This window comes from Nipponia nippon, unplaced genomic scaffold (assembly GCF_047370975.1).
Source record: "Nipponia nippon isolate SJK-2023a ecotype South Korea unplaced genomic scaffold, ASM4737097v1 scaffold_4, whole genome shotgun sequence".
NCBI classification, from domain to species: Eukaryota; Metazoa; Chordata; class Aves; order Pelecaniformes; family Threskiornithidae; genus Nipponia; species Nipponia nippon.
In genome coordinates this window covers 85575907-85599280 of record NW_028262358.1, presented here as the reverse complement: position 1 = coordinate 85599280, position 23374 = coordinate 85575907, and the positions used below count along the sequence as shown (strand labels likewise).

General features: G+C 39.2%; 1 protein-coding gene across 2 annotated transcripts in view; it reads right to left on the bottom strand.

The window, feature by feature from the left end:
- MDN1 (midasin AAA ATPase 1) overlaps positions 1-23374 on the bottom strand; it is a 107517-nt gene that overhangs the window by 65857 nt on the left and 18286 nt on the right. For both annotated transcript variants that reach the window (XM_087774267.1, XM_087774268.1), the window contains exons 10-31: positions 23107-23300; positions 21948-22029; positions 21167-21262; positions 19921-20033; positions 19215-19363; positions 19051-19111; positions 18337-18548; positions 16778-16881; positions 15606-15750; positions 13181-13277; positions 11467-11580; positions 10662-10809; positions 10376-10486; positions 9394-9545; positions 8748-8926; positions 8172-8380; positions 6949-7095; positions 6048-6189; positions 5794-5928; positions 5575-5713; positions 4429-4567; positions 4204-4334 (exon numbers count right to left, since the gene is read on the bottom strand). In XM_087774267.1, the coding sequence (XP_087630393.1) occupies positions 4204-4334; positions 4429-4567; positions 5575-5713; positions 5794-5928; positions 6048-6189; positions 6949-7095; positions 8172-8380; positions 8748-8926; positions 9394-9545; positions 10376-10486; positions 10662-10809; positions 11467-11580; positions 13181-13277; positions 15606-15750; positions 16778-16881; positions 18337-18548; positions 19051-19111; positions 19215-19363; positions 19921-20033; positions 21167-21262; positions 21948-22029; positions 23107-23300 (2999 nt within the window). The remainder of the gene's footprint in view (positions 1-4203; positions 4335-4428; positions 4568-5574; positions 5714-5793; positions 5929-6047; positions 6190-6948; positions 7096-8171; positions 8381-8747; positions 8927-9393; positions 9546-10375; positions 10487-10661; positions 10810-11466; positions 11581-13180; positions 13278-15605; positions 15751-16777; positions 16882-18336; positions 18549-19050; positions 19112-19214; positions 19364-19920; positions 20034-21166; positions 21263-21947; positions 22030-23106; positions 23301-23374) is intronic.

Here is a 23374-nt window from a genome sequence, read left to right as displayed (position 1 = left end):
GAGCTGTTACCCCTTTAGACAGACACTGTTTAGTATCACTGTCAATTACAAAGAGGTTAACCGAACTTTATGAAAGAATGATAGTTGCACTGATACAATGAGAAAAAAAAAAAAAAGCTTGTAACAGAGAAGGTTTGGATATGGTGGAAAAAATAGCTGCTAATCATCTCAATATAACAGGTAATCACAGAATTGTTTAGGTTGGAAAAGACCTTTAAGATCATTGAGTCCAACCATAAACCTAACACTGCCAAGTCCACCACTAAACCATGTCCCTAAGCGCCACATCTACCGTCTTTTCAATACCTCCAGGGATGGGGACTCAACCACTTCCCTGGGCAGCCTGGTCCAATGCTTGACAACCCTTCAGGTGAATAAATTTTTCCTAATAGCCAATCTAAACCTCCTCTGGTGCAACTTGAGGCCATTTCCTCTTGTCCTATCACTTGCTACTTGGGGGAAGAGACCAACCCCCACCGCGCTACAACCTCCATTCACGTAGTTGTAGAGAGCGATAAGGTCTCCCCTCAGCCTCCTTTTCTCCAGACTAAACAACCCCAGCTCCCTCAGCTGCTTCTCAGGAGACTTGTGCTCTAAATGGGATGACTAAAATGAGGGGTACTGCTGCAAGCAGATAATGAAATTAAATGTATATTTTATGGATTTTTACACACAAAAAAAGAGGGAGATATCAAATACCAGAAACAAAATCTAGTTAAGATGTATTGTTTTCAAGAGCTCACTGACAGGCTGAAAATATTAATATTGCAGATGGTAAACTGGAGATTTGAAAGTTATGCTGTCATAGGAATAACCGAAACATGGTGGGAAAACTCACATGACCGGAGAATCATGATGGATGGCTATAGGCCGTTTCATAAAGACAGGCAAGGAAGAAGAGGCAGAGGAGCTGCACTCTATGTTAAGGAGAGCCTTGAATGTATAGAAGGAAACTACAGCAATTGTGGAAGCGCTATCAAATGCCTCTGGGTCAACATCAGAGGGGTCATCTCCATGGGGGATCTTACAGTAGGCATCTGCTACTGACCTCCAAACCAAGATGATAAGGCCAACGAAGCAATACTTGGGTCATTTAAGCAAGCTTCTGGTCAACAGAACCTGGTTCTTATGGGTGACTTCAACTACCCAGACATTTGGTGGAAGAACAATACAGCAGCTCAGATATCATCCATCAAGTTCCTGGAATTCGTAGAGGACTGCTTCCTCATACAAACATTAGATGTGCCAACCTGGAATGAGGCACTGCTGGACTTGCTACACACAAACCAAGAAAACCTGCATCGTAATATCTCGGTTAGGGATAGCCTTAGCTGCCGTGATCGCAATATTGTGGAGTTTGCGATCCTGCTGAGCACACTGAAGGTTAGTACTAATACAGAGGTTTTGGACTTTAGAAGAGCAAACTTCAGCTCGCTCAGCGCTCAATTGGGCGGGATTCCGTGGGAAGCTTCCATGGAGGATAAAGGAGCTAGCGAGTGCTGGGAGTTTTTCAAGAACGCTCTGGAAGCAAAAAAACAGTTCATCCTCTTTAAAGGTAAGGGAAGTAGGCAGAGCAAGAGACCCCCTTGGCTTAACTGTGAGCTTCTGAGCCTGCTCAAAACCAAAAGACAAGCGTACCAGAGATAGAAGAGCAGATAAAAACCCATTGAGAACTACAAGGGCATTGCCAGGGCATGAAGAGACGCAGTTAGAAAAGTGAAAGCTCAGCTCGAATTGAAATTGGCCAGAGATGTTAAAAACTACAAGAAAGGGTTCTTCAGGTACATAAACAACAAGCAGAAACAGAAGGAAAATATTGGCCCACTGTTAAACAGGAGAGGTGAATTAGTCACCAACAACGCTGAAAAGGCAGAGGTTCTCAACATTTTCTTCACTTTTATCTTTACCAGCAGTGATGCGCCCCAGGCCCTGGGAACAAAAATTCAGGTTGATGCAAACACAGACCCACCATCAGTGAAGGAAGAGTTGGTATTTGAACTACTACAGGAGCTTGACCCCTACAAATCAATGGGCCCTGACAATATCCACCCAAAGGTCTTAAGAGAGCTAGCCGACATCGTTGCGAGGCCACTCTCCATAATCTACATCTACATTCATCTACAAGAAGGGATTAAAGGAGGATCCAGGAAATTATAAGCCCATCAGTCTTACTTCAGTCCCTGGGAAAGTTATAGAACAAGCCCTCGTTGGGGCTATCACAAGTTAAATAAAGCACATGGTTGGGAAAAGCCAGCACGGATTCACCAATGGGAAATCGTGCTTGACAAACTTGATCACCTTCTATGACAAATAACCTATTTGGTCGACGTGGGGCAAGCAGTGGACACTGTCTACCTGGATTTCTCCAAGGCTTTCGACACCATTTCTCACAGCCTCCTCCTAGAGAAACTGATGTGTACAGTCTAGATAAGTGGTCTATGCAGTGAGCGTGCAACTGGCTGACAGAGCGCACCCAGAGGGTGGTGGTAAATAGCTCCTTTTTAAACTGGCAACCTGTCACAAGTTGGGTCCACCAGAGGACTGATATTGGGCCCAACGCCAATATCCTCATAAGTGATATGGATGATGGGATCAAGTGTACCCTGATGAAGTTTGCTGATGATACCAAACTGAGTGGGGAAGTGGACACTTCAGAAGGGAGAGCCACCCAGCAAGAAGAACTAAATAGGCTGGAAGAGTGGTCTAACAAGAACCTTATGAAGTTCAAAAAAGACAAACGTCAGGTCTTGCGCCTGGGAAAACACAATCCAGGAGTGCAGCACAGGCTGGGATCTACCTGACTGTGGAGCAGCTCTGTGGAAAGGGACCTGGGGGTCCTGGTGGACAGGAAGCTCAATATGAGTGCGCAGTGTGCTGCTGTGGCAAAGAAAGCCAACAGGATGCTGGGTTGCATCAACCAGGACATCACCAACAGAGATAAAGAAGTCATTATCCCACTCCACTCAGCGCTTGTCAGGCCACATCTAGAATACTGTGTACAATTCTGTCCCCGTTATATAAAAAAAGATGTGTACAGGCTGGAGGGGGTCCAGAGAAGGGCCATGAAGATGATCAAAGGACTGGGAAGCCTGCCATATGAGGAAAGGCTGAGAGAACCGGGTTTGTTCAGCCTTCAGAAAGGAAGGCTTAGGGGAGACCTTATCACCATGTTTCAGTATTTAAAGGGTGGCGACAAAGAAGATGGAGACTCCCTTTTTACAAGGAGTTACATGGTGAGGACAAGGGCTAACGAGTACAAGTCACTCCTGGGGAGATTCCGATTGGACATGAGAGGAAAGTTTTTCACAATGAGAACAACCAGCCATTTTAATAATCTCCCCAGGGAAGCGGTGGATTCCCCAACACTGGACACTTGTAAGACTCGGCTGGACAGGGTGCTGGGCCATCTTGTCTAGGCCATGCTTTTGCAAAGAAAGGTTGGACCAGATGATCCTTGAGGTCCCTTCCAACCTGGTATTCTACGATTCTGTGATTTTACTTATAGATTTATTTTCCAACTTGACTCATGCTGTAAACTGTCTTTTGATAGTGTATAAACTGTTTCAACTAAACTAGAGTTTATGTTCTTAATTTCTTCATCCAGGGACATGAGCTATTGAATAACGCAAGTCCTTTCATCATCCTATTTTTGTCCATAAAACAAATACAGCAATTTGAGTGCAGATCAGTCTGTAGCAGTACTATAAAGCCAAATGAAAAGTATTAGCACTAACCAAAGCATTCAAAACCAACATAATCAGTGTATTAACACATGTCAAGCAAACATATACATACCTGGTTTTCAATCAAAGTACCTTTCATTTTTCCAGATAAGTTAAGACATCAAGACTTATGCCAGACAAGGCAGTTTCATCTTGTCTTACCTTACTATCTTTTCCTCTAGCTGTAATTAGAATTTCAAACAGCAAAAATTGTCTAAGAATTATTATGATTAAAACTAGCACCTTTCTCAGATGGATGACAATTAGAAAAACAAGGCAAACCGGCACAGAAGTTGAAACATGAACAGGGCTAGAGTTATTTGGGTCATTCAGTCTTTCAGCAAGACCTACATGATTAAGACGGCAGCTCAACCAGGCCAGGAAACAGATGTGCCTAAAAGAAGCTAGATTTACCCTGCTCGTGTTTGTATAATGAATAGACACATTGAGGATACTTAATACTAACACATTTAAGACATACCTGTTAAGTCGCTCTAGTACAGAATCATCAGCTAAAGAAATCTCATCAAGGAGGAAAAAACCCTCCTCTTTCATTGCTAAAACAAGAGGTCCATCACACCATTCAAAGAGTCTAGAACCATCAGATTCCTCCTAAGAAATGGAAAATTAAGTGAAAAGTCATTAATAATTGCTACTTTTTGCTTCCATGGTCACACTATCAAACTACTACTGATGCAAGACAAACCTGGTCTTTTGACCTCTGTCTGACTGGTCGCAGTCCTCCTAAGAAGTCTGAAGTCTCCATATGCAAGTGGCAATTCACCGAGTATAGCTTCTGATTAGTTAATGCAGCAAAGATCTGACAAATGGTAGTTTTACCACACCTGCAACAAAGTAATTTAATTGAAAAGGAAGAATAAAAAAACAAACAAAAAACCCCCAAAAAACCCAAACCCACAAAAAAAACCCCAAAAAACCCAAACAGCTCACTTTGGACAGGATTCATACTTTCATTGAAGAGCTATGAAGCAAAGGCCCAGCATGCAAATTTCCTTCTGCTCCTTTTCTTGAAAGAAATGTGTGCAAAGTGAAGCCATTTTTGGCACAACAACTGTTGCTGACTTGCATAAGATACCTTTAAGTACATTTAAATCAATATCTGCATTGATGCATTTCTGCAGGTTCAAAGTCGAACTTATTTCAGCCTGCCCCTACAGGTACTGAACTAGCCTAACACTTCACTAAACTGGAGATGCTACGTGTCTAGACCAAGCCTAAGTCTGAGGGAATAAACTGCTGAGTACCTGGAGTTCTCATTTATTACCTAAATAATTTTACTTCTCCCTTTTCTTGCATTTTTCTTCCCTTCTTTCCTACAAAAATGTACTCTCCAAATTTATAACCAGCACAGGAGCAGACAGCATCTACTTCCACAACCTCCTTTACAGCATACGAGGCAGTGGCAGGGGGGGAGAGAAGTAGTAGCAAGGCTATATTCAAGTTCTTAAAACATGTAAAGTGAATGTGCTCTCAAACAGAAAAATGTCACAATTCCCCAAAAGCAGCCTCTCCAGTGAGGCACAGTAAGATTCTACAGGGCACCTTGTGAAAGGTGGGGACAGAAGTTAGCTCACCTCAATTTTACTACTTTCTGTATAATTTCTATGTAGTTATAAATAATGCAGATAATCCCATTAAAGACTTGTGCTGAAAGAGATGCAATTGCTTCCCCTCAAAAGGGAACTGTGAAAAACAGCAGCTGCAAGTCTGCCACGACAGAGGCTTAAATGTCCCAGATCAAAGAAGCACTGAAGCCCACACAATCATTTTGCATCTGACTCAGTGGCTGGTGCAGCACTACAAAGAAGTGCATCATAAAGAGCAAGGTTACCCAGTGTCTCCCACCAGCAGTACTGGTTCACCAAACTCCAGGGCTCGTCCCACCAAAATTGCAAGTCTCCTCATGCCTTGAGTCCAGACAATATGGTTAAAATCTCTGTCCATCACTGACATCTGCATGGAGGATTTAGCTGCACAACACAAAGCAATCAATCCATCAGCTTCAGTCACGTCTAGAGAACTACCAGTGTGGTCCTTCTAGGAAACTCACCCAGTAGCTTTCTGACACTTTCCCCTGAGAAGAGAGACTCAGGATATAGTTTTTTCTTGAAGTGTTTTTCAAGGACACTCTGAATAACATCCACCTCCTCCTGTTTCCTGACTCTGCCTGCCAGAAGCATAAAACCTATAAAACAGAGGCAGAGAAAGCAATTACTACCTGTTTAATCAGCAACAAAAATTTATACTTAAGAACTAGAAAGTAATTTTATAGACACTGTAAAAACCTGAGGTAGCAGTGCTCACCATCATTTGCTAAGTGCTGAAGCCAGTCATACTCCTTCTCCAGCTGTTCTGCCAATCTGTACCTTTCAGCCCAACGAAACAGATCCCGCAGGGTAATGAACCCATGCTTCCCCGCAAACACCGTTGAACCTCTGCGGTAAGACTGTTGTAAGAACAAAACATGAGCCATTTTTTCATGAACCTGTCTGAATACTTAAAGCAAAGCTAATCAGAGCTGTCTGATATGACACTTCTTCAAACAAACTGTACTTAAAAAAAAAAAGTCTAGTACAGTCATGACTCCCAAACTCAAAATTACCTTTAAGCAGGTATTTGATAGGTACCAGGAACAAAATAGTATAGACAATAATAAATAAAAATACTAAGAAAATAGGTACCTGGAATAAAACAAAATCCAAGCAAATGATTAGGTTCTACACCAAAACCTATGTCAGCACTTTGAAGTGTGCTCTGGTTTGTGCTGCTGCAATTGCTTTTAAATATGAGATAGTTTTACCTACATATTAAGTGTTAAACGTCTGCTAAATACAGCAGTGTCAGAACGCATCCAAAATTACTGCTTAAAAATAATACCGAATTTAGCATGACCCAAAGACAGCAACAAATCCAATACTGTACTGTACAGCCAGAGCAAGGGATTATTCTACACATCAAATCCCAAGGCCTTTGGTTATTAATTTTTTTTGCTGCTAGCTTTCTCTTAAATCTGACATCACCTTCCCTATTCTCTATCTTAACCACCGAACTAAGTACTTTGGTGGGTTCTCTTCCATCAATTATGGTTTAGGTTTTTAAATATCTGCCAGTTAGCAATGTTCCCCCCCACCCCAAAGGAACTTCTATTACTTTGTGCTGAAATATATTTGCATGTCTTCTACAAAAAGAAGGAAGACTCTCATACTTGCAAGTCTAACATGACTTTGACAAGCTTGCTGCAATAAGAAGGTGGCAAACTGCATCGCTTGTGCAGGATGGTTTCCAATTCAGCACTTGGCAGTTCATCAAAATGAAGTTCCACAAAACGATTTCTGAAGGCTCTGGACAAAACCTAAAATATGAGAACATACTATTGCTTGAACTTTTTCCTTTGATATTCCTCATGTTATATATCTTCCCCTACACATCCAAAGGAACTATGGATAGTGTCATAGCATACAAATTAGCACATACTCATAAACATTGAAAGAAAGCATAAGAGACAGCCCGGATGAGGACAAGAGCTTTAAAATGTGTTGTGTTTTAACCACAGTTGGCAGCTAAGCATCAAACAGCCACTTGCTCACTCCCCCTACGACGGGATGGGGGAGATAATCAGAAGGGTAAAAGTGAGAAAACTCATGGGTTAAGATAAAGACAGTGTCATAGGTAAAGCAAAAGGTGCGCGCACAAACAAAACTAAATTAGGAATTCATTCACCACTTCCCATCGGCAGGCAGGTGTTCAGCCATTTCCAGGAAATCAGCGCTTCATCATGCGCAACAGTTACTTGGGGAAAAAAAAAACACTAAACATCCCCCTCTTCCTCCTTGTTCCCCCAATTTTTATTGCTGAGCATGAGATCATATGGTATGGAATACCCTTTTGGTCAGTTGGGGTCAGCTGTCCCAGCTGTGTCCCCTCCCAGATTCTCATGCACCTCCAGGCCACTCGCTGGCAGGGAAGTGTGAGAAGCAGAAAAGGCCTTAACACTGCAAGCACTGCTCAGCAATAGCGAAGGCATCCCTGTGTTATCAACACTGTTTTGGTCACAAATCCAAAACAGCACCATACCAGTCACTATGAAGAAAATTAACTATGCCAGCCAAAACCAGTACAAAATGGACATCAATAGCCTAAGTCAAGTCTCTTCTCCAGTGCTCTTGAGCAAGAAATGGTGAGTCAAATGTATTAAATCTCAACTACTCAAAATGATTTAGAAATTTGGTATCTGCAAAACAAGCAACTAACCTAAACAGAACCCAGCTGTACTGAAAGTTAGTCCACAGCCACCTCAACTCTCTACCTCTTGAGAGCTTCATGTCAATTCTGTGCTACGCATCAGGAACTTTTCACATCACGCTTCTGTGTACGAGAGAGATTAATTCTCTGAAGTCGTAGCTACTCAAAGGAAGAGATTACACAGACCTTTCTGCCACCATAGAGTCCTGGAGGATTCTGTGTAGCAAACAGCATGAAGCGAGGGTGAGCTTTGACAACTTCCTGAGTCTCAGTAATGAACAGCTCCCTGTTATCATCCAACAAACGGTTGAGAGCCTCCAGAACATCAGTGGGAGCCAAATTCAGTTCATCTAGAACAATCCAGTAACCCTTTCTCATTGCATCTATGAGGACACCTTGGAGGGAACAGAAAAAGTTCTAGTCAAAAATCTAACAAACTAAATGTAACAGAAGAATGCATTCAGATACTTTTAGCAACCAGTTTTCACTCAGTATAAATGCTAATCCAGAGAGGGAAGCAACAGTATTGTTTAAGCTGTTGAATTCTTTTCTTTACATCCAATAGGACAAGTATGATGGGACAAACATGAACTCTTAAGAACTCACTGAAATTCACAGAAGTGATTATCAGTAATATGCAACTACTAACTTTACGACAGATCATCTCTCCACTGTAATAAAATGGAGAAGTTAGGCAGAAAAGAAAAAAAAAAGCAGAGAAGTGAGACAAGAATTTGCAGTAAATATAACATGTCCACCCACCTTCCTTAAATACCAACTTCCCAGAGGCATCCGATGTATAACAGCCAATATATTCCTGGATGTCAGTATGCTCATGATTGTTAATCCTTACACAATGGTTCCCAGTAGCAGCAGCCAACCAGCGAATTAAACTGGTTTTACCAACAGAGGTCTCTCCTTGAATCAGTACTGGATGAGTCCTAAAAGGGATAACCAAAATAGTGGTTTAGAAGCACGAGTCCTATCTTTCTCATATATATGAACATTATTTGAAATTTTCACAGATCTACGTTACCAAAATATCACTTCTTAACTCACTTGGACTATCCAAGATCATAGACTAATAGGGGAACCTAAGTAACTTTACCCCCGGATGCTAACTGCTACCTATGAAGCTTTATATGGCAGTGTGAAATAAGCAGGTTATGCTAATTGCAATTTTCTAGATTATCATTTAAATAAAACTAGGTACAGCAGTAAGATGGTTTAAGGAGACAAGAAATACATGTATAAATTCAAGTCACTGTATAATGAAAAGTTAACTATAAAGTAGAAGGAAAATGGACATTACCCATGCCAAACAATAAAGGCTAGACAGGCAGAAACACGAGGCCCAAATAAACATCTTTAACTTAGTTTTTTAATGGAAAAGTTGGAACAGACATACCCTGCAGACACAACTCTGGCAATGTCTTTCAGATTAAGCTTAACTGAAGGGGTTAGCACGTAAGTCTCATCTACAGTAGGTTCCTTATCTCCAGCTGAAATCCAGTATCCTTCTATAAATATAAATCTCCCTCCTTGGGGTTTTGGTATTTGCTAAGGAGACATGACAGAAATAACAGATTATACAAATGAGTTTCAATTTGCTAATGAAGACAACTACTGTTACGCCACTGCAACATAATCTTTAAGAAGTCCTTTTAAATTAATCCCTGAGCACTCCTGCAGAGTGCTCCGCTGTCCCCTTGTCACAGAATGCAAATTACAGGAAAAGCCTGACCACATTATTTCAAGGTCATGAAGCAAGAATCTTTGCCAATGCCATGAAGATAAAAATGTCTCAAGAGTCCTAGCATGGAATTTTGAAGTACGTTTCCAAGCAGGAAAGTGGCTTTTATCTTTTTATCTAATACGAAGGGGTTTATTCTGAAACAAATACATATCTCTTACAACTGGCTTTCCCATCCCACCTGCCCAGTCCATGCAAACTCATGCTGGGCTCCCAGAACTAGCAAGATTCTTCCTTTCCCATTAGAGACAAAGTACAGATGTTTGCTTCGTATCCATATGTTCTGCATTTGGAGCCTAAAAATAAAAAGCCTGTGAAAGCTCCTCAAAAGTCTGTGAAAGCTTTACAGTTGGAGTCACTGTATTAAGCTGCCCACACTCCACAATGCTGTAATTATTCAGACTTCCACATTTTTTCAAATTAACAAATAAACCAGCTAACATATGGGCATTTCAAGCAGAAGTAGAAAATTACAAAGAAAGAGTATTAATTTTTTTTTTTTTTTTTAGTTCTTATCTTGACAATACGAAAAACAGGACTGCGAGAAGGAAATGTGGAGGAAAAAGGCAGGAGAAGGCAACTCAAAATAAATTCTACTCTGAATACTAAACAGCTCTATATAGACTTAGTTACCTACCTGCTTGAGAAGGCTTTTGATGTTGCCAGAGACTATATGCTGGCAAATTAGCTTTTGAACTACTGGGTGAGAAACTCTGTCAAGCTGCGTCAGGAAACTCAAACAGAAGCCCTAAGAAAAAGAGTTATTTTCAGTGATAAAATGAAAAAAATCATTAGGAAAAAAAATGTAGAGATTAAAGAATCATTTCTGTTCAATACTGCACTTAGAAGAGAGGATTTTTCCTTTACCCAAACAGTATTTGTAGTGCACACACACTGAAACAAACCCCAACATAGGTAATCACCTCATACAGTGAGCGTGGTATGCTGCTACATGGATTAGACGCTGCAAATCTCAATGCCCTGCAGAGTGTACGGAGACTGTAGTGAGGTCTGTGGCCAGTTCCATCCACCAGCTTTCCTTCTGCTTCCTTTCGCACAGATAAATAAAAGCTGCAAAAATAAAGAGTGAAACCACTTCCAGTTATATAGTGCTGTTACTGATCAGAACATTGCTCTAAGGAATTAAACACAAAGTATAAACACTTAAGCTTATCTCCAACTGTCACTTTTTCCAAGAGCTCCAGGTTAGGAAAGCCATGCCAAACTGCCATCTGTATAGTCAGTGAAGCAAAAGCAACAGAATATTTTAGAACTGTATTTTTAAGGGAGATTGATATACAGAGAATGACTACAAACTCAAAGTATTCTGAACATGTAACAGTTCTTATGGTGAGATAATACACCTTAAACGAGGGGAAAGAAAGGTAACTTGATAAACACACAAGACTTTCATTAGTATGATCTACAGAAACAAACCATTTTAGTCTCTCAGATGGGAAAGAGGACTGCAACAACAATGCTTTTTAACTGGTGCCACCAAGAAAGCACTTCTGAATAAGAAAAAGTGAATCTTCTTCACACAAGTACAGAAACCTTCAGAATGAAGAGGATGGATGTCTACCCTCTTTCATTTCCTAAGGCTATGCAAACTGCTGCGTAGGGAGCATTATAGCGTTTCCCAAAACAGTCTAACCACAGACTACAGTTACATACTTTCTTTTTGTGACTTATTCCATCAAGGATTTCAAGAGATTACAAACAACTTACTTCACAATTCCCTGTACTGTGTTTTTGTTCACATTCAAGCCTCTCAGGTAATCCATGATAAGAATTTGCAAGTCTCCTTCATTTCTCAATTCTTCTACGTAAAGTTCAGTAAACCTACAAGAATCAAATCAATCCATAACACTCAGACATCTGACAATATTAAAAAAAAATCATGTTGTATATGATTCTCACGGTATATATACATTTTGTAAGCAGAAGAATACTAAGTTGTCAAACTACCTATAGACAGACTCAAGAACCAGAGTAATTAAAATGAAGTATTAGTAATACCTTATTTCTAAGTAATTTATCTGAATTATTTTAACTTAGTAGACTGAAAATGAACTATGGGACTGTATTTTTGAAAATTAAAATTTTAAACAATTTGCAATAGATATCCAAACATTACAGCCTGAACACTGGAGCACTGACACAGCAGGAGCACTTTTCAAAGTGGACTCTAATAATCTCTATTTTAAAAAGTGAACACTTATGAGAGATCATTTATTCTAATTTTGTATTGACTAGCGTATCCAGAACTAGCATATCCACGTTGTTTTTTACTTTTACAAATATCCAGCTTAGCAATGATAAAATGAGAAAACTTGACAATAAGCAAAGGAAAATTAACAGCCAAACATGTACTCAGTGAAGTTCTGAGTATCTTTAAATATATCAACAGTGTTTCACATTTGGTACATTACACTGGCAGGTCCAGTTAATGAACATATTTTCTAACTGTTAATTAGTCCAATATATTTGCATCGGGTGTTGAATGTGAGTCTCCAGCCCTTCCATACCATCCATTACAACTGCAAACAATAGCTCTGGACATACTACAGCAAACCCAAAACAACTGAGCCATACCACTAACTTCAAAGGGATGGATATTTTTGACAAGTGCAAATAGAAATTCATTTAAACTTGACAAGCCACGCTGAAGCTGAAGTCTCCTTTCTTCTGTATTACACTCACTTTCTTTCCTTTCACTACTAAGCCAGGAGAGCTAATAGCAATAAAACCTTACTTTGCCACTAATAACTGCAAATGACTAGTTACATATAGTAAATGCATCTAGTGATGGACTACATGTGTGACTTCTGGCACTCATGAGGGAAACTGCATCAAATACAAGCAGAAGATCTTTGCATTCAGGAACAGGTAGTACTGAAGAATGGATCTGCCACAACTCCAACTTCCTGGGCGCAGCTTAAATGTTTGAAGATCACACATCAAATATTTTGAAGATCACACATCTGCTCCCCTGCGCAAACCACCTGCTTTCTGAGTGAACAATGCCGGATATACAGCTTTTTGCAAGGATCATCAACACTTCCGAGTTATCAAGAGAAAGGCTGCTAAACAGACACAAAGCACTTGTCTTTATTATCCCCATCAGGAACATAAACTGCTGCAGTAGCATTCCCAGGCACTGACAGCTTAATTGTAAAGAATGATCATTCTCCTGCCCCCAGTGACAACACTCTACACTACTGCTAGACCATTTGTTCACACTCAGCTACTTTACAAAAGTATTTTCCTGATGCTATTTCATAAAAAGCCTTCACCATGTGGAAAGCGCCTCTCATTTGAGTTCAGACTCATAACCTTGGGCTTCAAATAAGGCATTCTTCACTGGGTCAACTTGTGAAGCTAGTTAAACTTTGAAAAAGACATTGATTAAGTATTTTGACACAGAATCATTATTTCCTACCTGTTTCTTATTCCTGGAGGAAGATTTCTCTTTCCCACATCTGTAGCTGGATTCATGCATGCAAACAAGCGAAAATCAGGGTGACGGACAAGAGGCTCTAAAGGAAAACAGAAATAAGAGACATAAGGTTAATGCTAAACCCAGGATGCTTATTATTTTAAATGAGGTATATGTCTTCTAAGCCAATTTTCTATTACTGCACTACCACATTTTCTTAAAATGCCAGGGTGAAAAAAAAACCCTGCGCTGCGTTAAAAACTGGCTGGACGGCCGAGCCCAGAGAGTGATGGTGAATGGAGTTAAATCCAGTTGGCGGCCGGTCACGAGTGGTGTTCCCCAGGGCTCAGTATTGGGGCCGGTCCTGTTCAACATCTTCACTGATGATCTGGATGAGGGGATTGAGTGCACCCTCGGTAAGTTTGCAGATGACACCAAGTTGCGTGGAAGTGTCCATCTGCTGGAGGGTAGGAAGGCCCTGCAGAGGGATCTGGACAGGATGGATCGTTGGGCCGGGGCCAACTGCATGAGATTCAACAAGGCTAAGTGCTGGGTCCTGCACTTGGGTCACAACAACCCCATGCAACGCTACAGGCTGGGGGAGGAGTGGCTGGAGAGCTGCCTGGCGGAAAAGGACCTGGGGGTGCTGGTCAGCAGCCATCTGAATGTGAGCCAGCAGTGTGCCCAGGTGGCCAAGAAGGCCAATGGCATCCTGGCTTGTATCAGGAATAATGTGGCCAGCAGCACCAGGGAGGTGATAGTGCCCCTGTACTCAGCATTGGTGAGGCCGCACCTCGAGTACTGTGTTCAGTTTTGGGCCCCTCACTACAAGGAGGACATCGAGGTGCTGGAGCGTGTCCAGAGGAGGGCAACGAAGCTGGTGAAGGCTCTAGAGCACAAGTCTTAGGAGGAGCGACTGAGGGAGCTGGGGTTGTTTAGCCTGGAGAAGAGGAGGCTGAGGGGAGACCTTATTGCTCTCTACAACTGCCTGAAAGGAGGTTGTAGCGAGGTGGGGGTCGGTCTCTTCTCCCTAGTAATGAGTGATAAGACGAGAGGAAACAGCCTCAAGCTGCTCCAGGGGAAGTTTAGGTTAGATATCAGGAAAAACTTCTTCACGGAAAAGGTATTGGAACAGTCTGCCCAGGGAAGCGGTTGAGTCTCCATCCCTGGAGGTATTTAAAGAATGGATAGATGTGGTGCTCGAGGACATGGCATAATGATGGACTTGGTAGTGCTAGGTTAACGGTTGGACTCAATGATCTTAAGGGTCTTTTCCAACCTTAACGATTCTATGAAAAGCTTTTGGATAATAACCCCATGTAATTTTATCAGAAGTTTCTCTGCATCTTTACAACTGCCACATACAAGTGAAACAGAGACTTTTATTTGTGCATAGCAGGATGTTTTAACAACACTGAATATTTTAAAAAAATACATAAGCCCTAAACTTGGAAAACCTTGCGTCTCTTTCAGAACAATGGGCAGCGCTTCCCTCAGCCAGGAAGAAAATCCAGCCTAGGAAGAGACAAATGTTGTATGTGCTACCTGTAGCTCCAGAAAACAATATTCCGCAATTGCATTTTTTTACCTTTAGGTCTGTACTGGGTCTGGCTGGGAAGGAGTTAACTTTCTTCACAGCAGCCCCTATGGTGCTGTTGAGAGCACACCAATGTTTTGGCTATTGCTGAATTGTGCTGGCACAACATCAAGGCTTTCTCTTTTTCCCCACTCCACCCTCCTTCGCCCAGCAACTAGGCTGGGAGCAAGCAAAAAGTTAGGAGGGGACACTGTTGGGACAGCTGACCCAAACTAGCCAAAGCAATATTCCCTACCATATAACATCATGCTCAGCAATAAGAACTGGAGTAGAGGAAGAACAGGGTGGTGATTTTTGTCTTCCAGGGTGGCTGTTACTTAGATACTGGCTGGACTTTGGTCTGCTTGTAGGAGCTGGTTAGGGACTGCTTTTGCATCACTTGTACATTCACTTGTACTTGTACATTTGCATCACTTGAATACATTCTCAGGATCAGTGAAACACAATTACTACAGTAGCAACTAAACTTCATGTCCCATGCCCTTAGCCATCAAGCTACCTCAACTTTATTAAAAAAAAAAAAAAAGACGCTCCCTGAAGAGTCTTTAGAGACAGCAATGCTTATTAAGGCCACTAGACAGATCTGCTCCTTGTAGAATCCAAAGCGGCAAAAGCTACAACAATTTCTGCATGCTGAAATCTCCTGAGACACAACGAATTAAGACTCCCACTTCTTGCATAAAAGTATGAAGTCTAGAAAGAACACATTATTCTCTTCTACACACATTCATTTGAATGGTAAATGTTCTCAACTTATTTTGAGCCATATAGGATAGGGAATTCAATAAACTGGATAGCAAGATACAACATAAGCAGGCACAGAAATAGTACCTGTATCTCCTCTGTCTAGTAACACGAGTGACCCAGATGATCCTTCCAATAAACCACTCAGGCACTCTAAAGTCTCTGCTGCAGCCAAGTTAATCTCATCCAATAAGATCCACTCTCCATTTTTTACTGCTTGTGCCAGAGTACCCTAAAAATAAGATCAATTTTTTTAATTGTGTCACCAGCAGTGATACATCAACTAAAGCATCTGTATACTGGAAATACTTGGTTTGCAGTCGATGGGTTGATTAGACAAAGAGCAATTCCAGACCTTTTACAGCAAGAGCAGTTTTACTGCTCTCCTTCAATAACAGCAATTATTTCACAAGTCACAGAAGTCAGACAGTTATCACCATTATCAGCTATCATTTAGAATGGCTCAGATACAACAGAACTAAGCTCTCGTATTTGTGCAATGCTGCCCGTCAGTGATATCCATCACTGTGGTGCATAAACTTCACTGACAGCAGGATAAGAATAAAAGACAGTTAATCTAAAGAAATCCAAACAAAGACACAAGCAATATTATGCTCCTCAGGGAACTATAACTTATTAATTAAAGTTATACTTAAGTCAAAGGTTCTCCAACTATTTATGCAGTCATTTTTTTGGAAAAAGGAGCAGTCAACATTTTACACACTTTACATAAAATTTGAGAGCATATATTCAAACTAACAGGGTGACAAGGAACAAACATGCATAAATCATCATAGTTTCCCCTCATCACACTTAATGTCATTAGAGTATTATACCACGGGTTTGAAACACTTCAAAAAAATCACTTCTAGATAAACAGCACAGATTCTTAATACTAAATCCTTTACAGGAATCCCCAGGCAGGGGCATGTCCTACTGAAGACTGGTCAAGGCGTTTTTTCTAATCTCATACACTTGAAAAAGATGATATGACATACTGCTGATGTTCTTTTATCATACCAGTCCTAATTCCCATTATACAGCATTGAATTAACGTGTTAGCACAAAACATTCTCCCACCCCGCATCTAAACACCGCCTCCCTGAAGTACCACACTTCATTCCACAGAGTTCTCATGGAACAAGTTTTACTTCACAGCAAGAGTCTTGCCAGGAAGTTATTTATATAATACTGATTGCAAAGTCTTTTAAATGCTCCTCCTCATTCTTCCTAGCATCAAAATGTAAATCTCTAAATACCTCAACAAATGCAAAGAGAAGAGCGTTTTCTGTCATTTTCATCTGTTGATGAGCATGATTCAGTTTAAGACCAAATGCCTCCCACTTTTCCTTCAGTGGTGAGCCTGTAAGCAAAACAAATTTAAGCTTGTACCATCAGAACAATAGCACAAAAAATGTTTAACAACAGTATTTTAACCAAGCTGTTTCAAGCATGGATACAAGAGTAAGCTTGGCTGAGCAATGAAAACATTTAAGTTCTACAGATGACATCTGATTAATTTTTAAAAAATTGCTGATTTTTTTTTTTAATTTAGCTGAACACTATTGACATATGGGTACAGATACTTTGCTATTCATTCCAGTATGTCCTAGCTTAGGAACAAATACTTATGCTGGCAATTCACTTGGTTCCAATATGACTGTTACCACTCTCCAATTCCTGGAGACAGAAAGAGACGTCTCAGAAGAGGAAAAGCAAATTTACAAAGCTTATGACAGAACTGATTAACAATGAACACTTCAGCATCATTAAAACACTGTTGCTTATCAGTTGTGAAGTTATTTACTATTGCACTTATTTCAGTTATTTGTTTAAAGTCACAGCCTGAGGTATATCCAGCATCATAATGACTTAAGCTGCTAGCTTTGCAAGTTACAGATTTCAGCTTATCTTTATTTTAGGATTGTCAACACTTGCAATACATGGTCTTTAAAAACCTTTTTAAAATCTTTTTTTACATTTGTGGGCATTTATTTTAATATCTGCATATTCAGAAAAAACAGTTAAAAGAAAGGGGGAGACAAGGTTCATAATTAAGTTTACCTGGCCCATACTGACTGAAAGCTACAACTTCACTTGTTCAGCAGGTCTAGAACCAGAAACCACTCCATGCAAGCCAAAGTGTCAATATTGCCTCTATCCCAAATGGGTTGTGAAGTATGAAACAAGAAAAACTTATTTGGATACAAAACCACAATGAAAAAGTCAGGAACTAGGCAAGTGAGCATCACTGCCAGTGAAACCAAAGTCATCAGCAAGCTCTTAGCAAGCTTTTAAAGTAATTACTACCCTAAGAGACCTATTACTTTGGGTTTAGGGGTTTTTTTGCTGCTGTTATTTTGTTTTCCTTTGGTTTTAAGATAGGATACACTTGTGAGACCTAATGAGATTCCAGGACTGAAAGAAAAGTATGAATGCATTCATATGGAAGACTGCCACACACACAAAAAAAAAAGGACTGTTCACCAACACAGCAAACAAGTAAGTGCTGAGTGGAGATCAGATGTCAAGGGCACCACAGGTCAGACAAATCAACCTTCACTGTCAGAAATAGCTAACAGTGATGGATTAGAAAGAAAAAAACCCAACGTATTCTAACAGTATTTTGAATGTCTTGTTGTAGACAGAAATTGCATTTTTCAAAACTAGAAGAAAAAGTAATAAAGAGGGATGAAAGGGAAAAAAAAAAAAAAAAAAACCAACACCAAACCAAAACCCCCAAAATTCACCACTATTTATCTACTCTCTGCAATGGTTCACTGCTAATGATGTGTGCTTGATCAGTGTGAATTCTCACCAGATGCATTTTCTTTTGTTTCTTTATTAAGAGCAGATTTATGAATATGCTGCATTAGTTTTAGCAGATCATGCCAACGTTTCTGCCTGTAGCAGGTCTGAATGTGTCCCAAGAACGTCTGATTTTTCTTTCTAGAAAATGTCTGAGAGAAGAGTTCTTCAAAAGACTCTCGCAGAGGTAGCCAGATCAGCTTGTTATCCACAGGCTTGTAACTGAAGAGAAGCAAAACAATAGTTAATTATTTGTGACACAGGAACTAGCACCTGTGAACTAACAAAAACAGTTACTGAAACAACAATATCATGCATGAAGGAACCCTGGTTTCCATAGTTTTTTACTCAACTAACAAGTGAAGTAAAATTGCACATATTTAAATATACCTTATGAGGCAATTTTATGAAGAGAGGACCACCCTGATAAGTAAAATATTTTTACTGCTACCAACCAGTATGTCCAGTGAATATTATATTGTATATATATTATATTGAACAGCTTAGCCATTTTTAAAGAGACATTGGGTTGTGCTTTTGAATGACTTCATCACATACAGATGTGCACACAACTCAGTGGAACTGCCTCTGTCCTTCAGCAAGGACAACAAAGTTTCTGCATGCAAACACATTTCTTAAGACATTTATGCTCCTATGGAACAGATATATGTCTAAAAACAATTCTTTGACAACACAACAGACAAAACAGTAGTCAGTGACTCACCCCCCTAACAGATCTGCCGTGTCACTTTGTTGGTTCATGTTGATAACCCTCAAACGGTGTCCTTGAAACAGAAACAGAGAGCACCATCAACTTGTGGGGTTTTTTTTGTTTGTTTGTTTTTTAAATCATCTTCATATGAGTTACAGTCTTTACACTTTATTTACCTGTAATATGAGCAAGGTACTGAACAGTTGAGGTTTTGCCAGTTCCTGTTTCACCAACCAAAAGCACTGGCTCTCCTTTGACAACACAAACTGCAAGCTGTTCAATCAATACTGCAGATGGCCGTGTGGCAGCAAAGGTTTGTTTTGCTCTAAAAAAAACAAAGGAAGCAACTCAAAACCAAGATTCATCAAGGAGCTCATTTCAATTTTACCTTTATTATTTTTTTAGGTGAGTGACTGAATTTAGGATTTTTTTTTATTAAAAATATAGGTTTGGAAAAAAATTAGTTCCAAGATACCCTTATAAGATACTTATTTTTCTCAAGATACAACCTAGAATTCAGGGTTTCTAAAGAACTTCCTGGCCAGTGGAGTTAGTGCCACATACTACAACCCCCCGCCTTTACAGAGATAGATTCATCAAAATCTTATTGTAACAGCTGTGGATCCATACTGCTTTGAAGAAACTCTAGTTCAAAAGAAGCTGAAAAATCTCCATGCTTTGGCTGCCAGAAGTATGACGCAGACAGCCTTAAAGATATACAAGGTAAAATTCAGACCACAAGAGAAAGAACTTATCACATTCCTTTCATTAGAGTGAGAATATCCAATTTGCTTTTTTTTTTTTTTAATCCTGTGACTTCCAGTCTATTCTATTCCACTACAAAAATATTTCAGTTCACATGGAAACTACAAGATATTCTACCTTTGTACAGACAGAGCCTGGGTTTGTTTCTTTACGAGATGCACTCTTCCGACAGAGACTTCTTGTTCCCGTATTAGAATTTCTGGTTTATAGAGCTCACAAAAATACTCGACCTGTGAAGAAAGCATGAACATTTCCAATATTGATGTTGCTTACAACATCACACTAAAAACACCCATGCTATGCTACCCATATTACTTTGCAGCAAGCTAAATTTTCATGATAAGATTTAAGATTTTAGATTTTGCAGGTTTTACATACTCATCACCTAAAATACTGAAGGACCTGAGAAGTGTTATTGTCTGTACCAACAACATCTTTCCATTTAATAACTTGGCAATGGGTCATTATACTTATTTTTTATATTTTTATATATATAATATATAATGGACCATTATATTTCTACTTTGTCTACTTCTGTGGTAGTTCAACTACATAAACTTGAACCTGGGAACAGTTATCTTAACTAATAACAAACAACCAACTTCCCTCAAAAAAACTTTGCTGAATACCTCTGTGTAAACAAGGACATTTTGCCGTTGGCAGAGGATAATACACTCCTGTACTGAAATAATGCAAAGGAAGAAGGACAAACAGAAAAATCCATAGAAGTTTCAGGGATCCATCTGTCCACCCAGCTGGCAAATTTTTCTGTCTTAAAGTAACAAAGGAAGGAATTTTCTTTGCAATCAAACTTCTATAGTCAGAATCAGCTGACAAAGCAATGATTTAGTTTAACTCAGCCATTTATATCACACGCTATTAATATACAGAGCGTTACTAGCCTCTAGAGAGGTACTTGATTTTGGAATCCATGATTACAGAAAAAGTAGTAAGGAAGATTGTTTTTCTCTCTGATCTCTTTGTTTAAGTGATTAAAGTTCACTGTAACCACCAAAGAAAAAACACATTCTTTGCTACTCTGTGCATCTAGCAGCATCATGTGCTTAGGCAACTGTGCTGTTCCAGCTGTGCAATCCTTCTTTTGCATGATGAAGCCATTTGCAATCTGCTCTGAAATAAGTTCACTGGAACTTTCAGAGGAAAAAAAAACGCAGCTAAAAATAAAACAGGAGAAAAATGTGGATCTCGGGACAGTACAGAGAGCAAAAAAAAAAGTGTTCGGAGATGGGTATAATTTTTAAGAAAAGTAGCAGAAAAGTAGCAGAACACATTTAATCACTAGAAAAATTGCAAGTTATAGACTATTACCAAAAAGCATCATGTTAATTATAGCTCAACATACCTTTTTCTTGGAAATGTTTAGTTTACTTCCAATAACTTTTGCCATTTTCTGTCTGCTCCCTTGGTTGGACAGCATAGCTGTGAAACAGTCCAATGCCTGTCAAGGGGAAAACAAACCAACTTCTTCAATACAAATTTTGTATGATATGATTTGACAGGCACCATTTTAATCTACATGAGCCTGAATCCAATCCAGCCATGGTAAATGAAATTATTTCACTGTCCACAGATCGTGTCAAGCAATGGAGTTCAAAAGGATGTAATAAGAACTTCTAAATTCAGTAGTGTAGTGGGTTTCTACTGAAAGTAAAAGCTTTTCAATGCCCGGTCACAGAAGCTATTTTTAGATGAATGGACCAAAATGGAGAAGGAAGCATTGTAAGATTTCACATCTTAAAATTACTTCTGACTGATGCACACCTGAAAAATTCCAAACCTGGAATGTAAATTGATGCATAGGAAAGTAGGAAAGAAGCCTCATATTACAAGAAAAAAAAAATCTTAAAACTTTTACTCTCCGTCATATCAGTTAAAATTATGTTGCAGCATGCTGTTTGTATGAAGTAGTAAGTCTGGATTGGCTTTCAGCACATTACTGCAATTTTCCTACTAGTAAGGAAAGTCTCTGACAGACAGATCACAAACATTCCAACTACAGTCCAGTGGCTTCAGATAAAACTAAATGTAAATCCTCATCTCACATTCCCAAATAGATTATTTTAAGATTTGTGAGACAATGCTAGAATCTGGGTAAGCAATTTCTGGATCAAGTCTTACCGCACCTCCTGAAAAATATTCACTGCTGTGGTTGAAGAATTACTGTCAAAGTTGTAAGCAATCCTGCTGCACCAATTCAGTAAGTCTCTAAAAAGAAAAACAAAAAGATTTGGTACAATCAAGCCAAAATGCACAGCACCTTCTTTCACATTCAGCTTAGGTCATTATGTCATCTTCTGGCAACTGCACATTTAGTTGTATAAGTTGTCCACGGGAAGACACATAAATAGGATGCTAATTCTAAAGAGTAGCTGAGCACATAAAGACCAACAGCGTTGCTTTCAGGTATATTGCTTAGAAATAGTAATACACACTCCATCAAACCATAAAGTAGATATGAAATTGAAAAAATGAAAAGCAGCAAGCCTTTCATCCAGAAAGGTATAAAACCCTATTTTTTTCAAGATACTGATTCCATATCAACAACAAAATCTTCCAGAAGACAAGAAAAGGAAACATTTAATTCTAGAAAAACAACTGCTGTTTTAATATTAGTGGTATTCTTATGCTTCACAAAAATATTAGGTACTACCCACACCTAGTATTTACTGACTAATTCACAAAGTACTACTGGTTACAGAAATTCCACGAGTAGAATTGGCATTTGGTATGACAGGAATAAATAATTGAATGTCAAGTTGCATTTCATCATAAAAATTCTGAAATTAATAGTACACTACAGACCTGGTTATTTTCAGTCATCTGTAAGTTAGAATGTTGTGTTTAATACGAAATTATCTAGATAAGCAAATATATACAATTGCTGCACATATTATCTACTAGCTATTGTGACAAAGTTATACAGGACATTTCAGTCAACAGTTCTTAACTAGAAATGATATTCTGTGTTAAGCTGAGTTGAGAAGTAATCCATATGGCTTGATACCAACTCAGCACCACATATGACAAAACCTGTATTTTTTCATAAAAAAAGTATAGCAAATCAGATGTCCTAAATAATTCAGACAGATTTTTTAAAAAGATACATTAATCATTATTTTTAAATGAAAAATGGATTTTTTCAATTTTTATGTAATTCCAGTTTAATTATTCAAACTTTTATCACTATTTTTAAAAAAATAAGAAAAATAACAAAAATAAACCCTTTATTTCTGCAGCTAGCTGACTAAATTTCCTTCTGATAAACATATAAGAAAAGACAACCTTAGAGATAGTTCTCGTCCTTCCAGATTTTGTTTCTTATTTTCTGATCTTAATTCTGATGAATCTTCTGGTACGTGCCTGGAGCCAGAAGCACTGTTTTCTGATGCCTCATACTTGTCTCCCGTAAGGTGAATGTAAATGTCTAGCAAGTGATCAGTTACAAGAGCAAGGTTGGGGTATCTCCTTTGAAGAACCTGAAAAAAAGAAAAAAAACAAAAAAAATCTTTAACATTGGAAGGAAACCACCAGTCTCCCCAAATTTTAACAG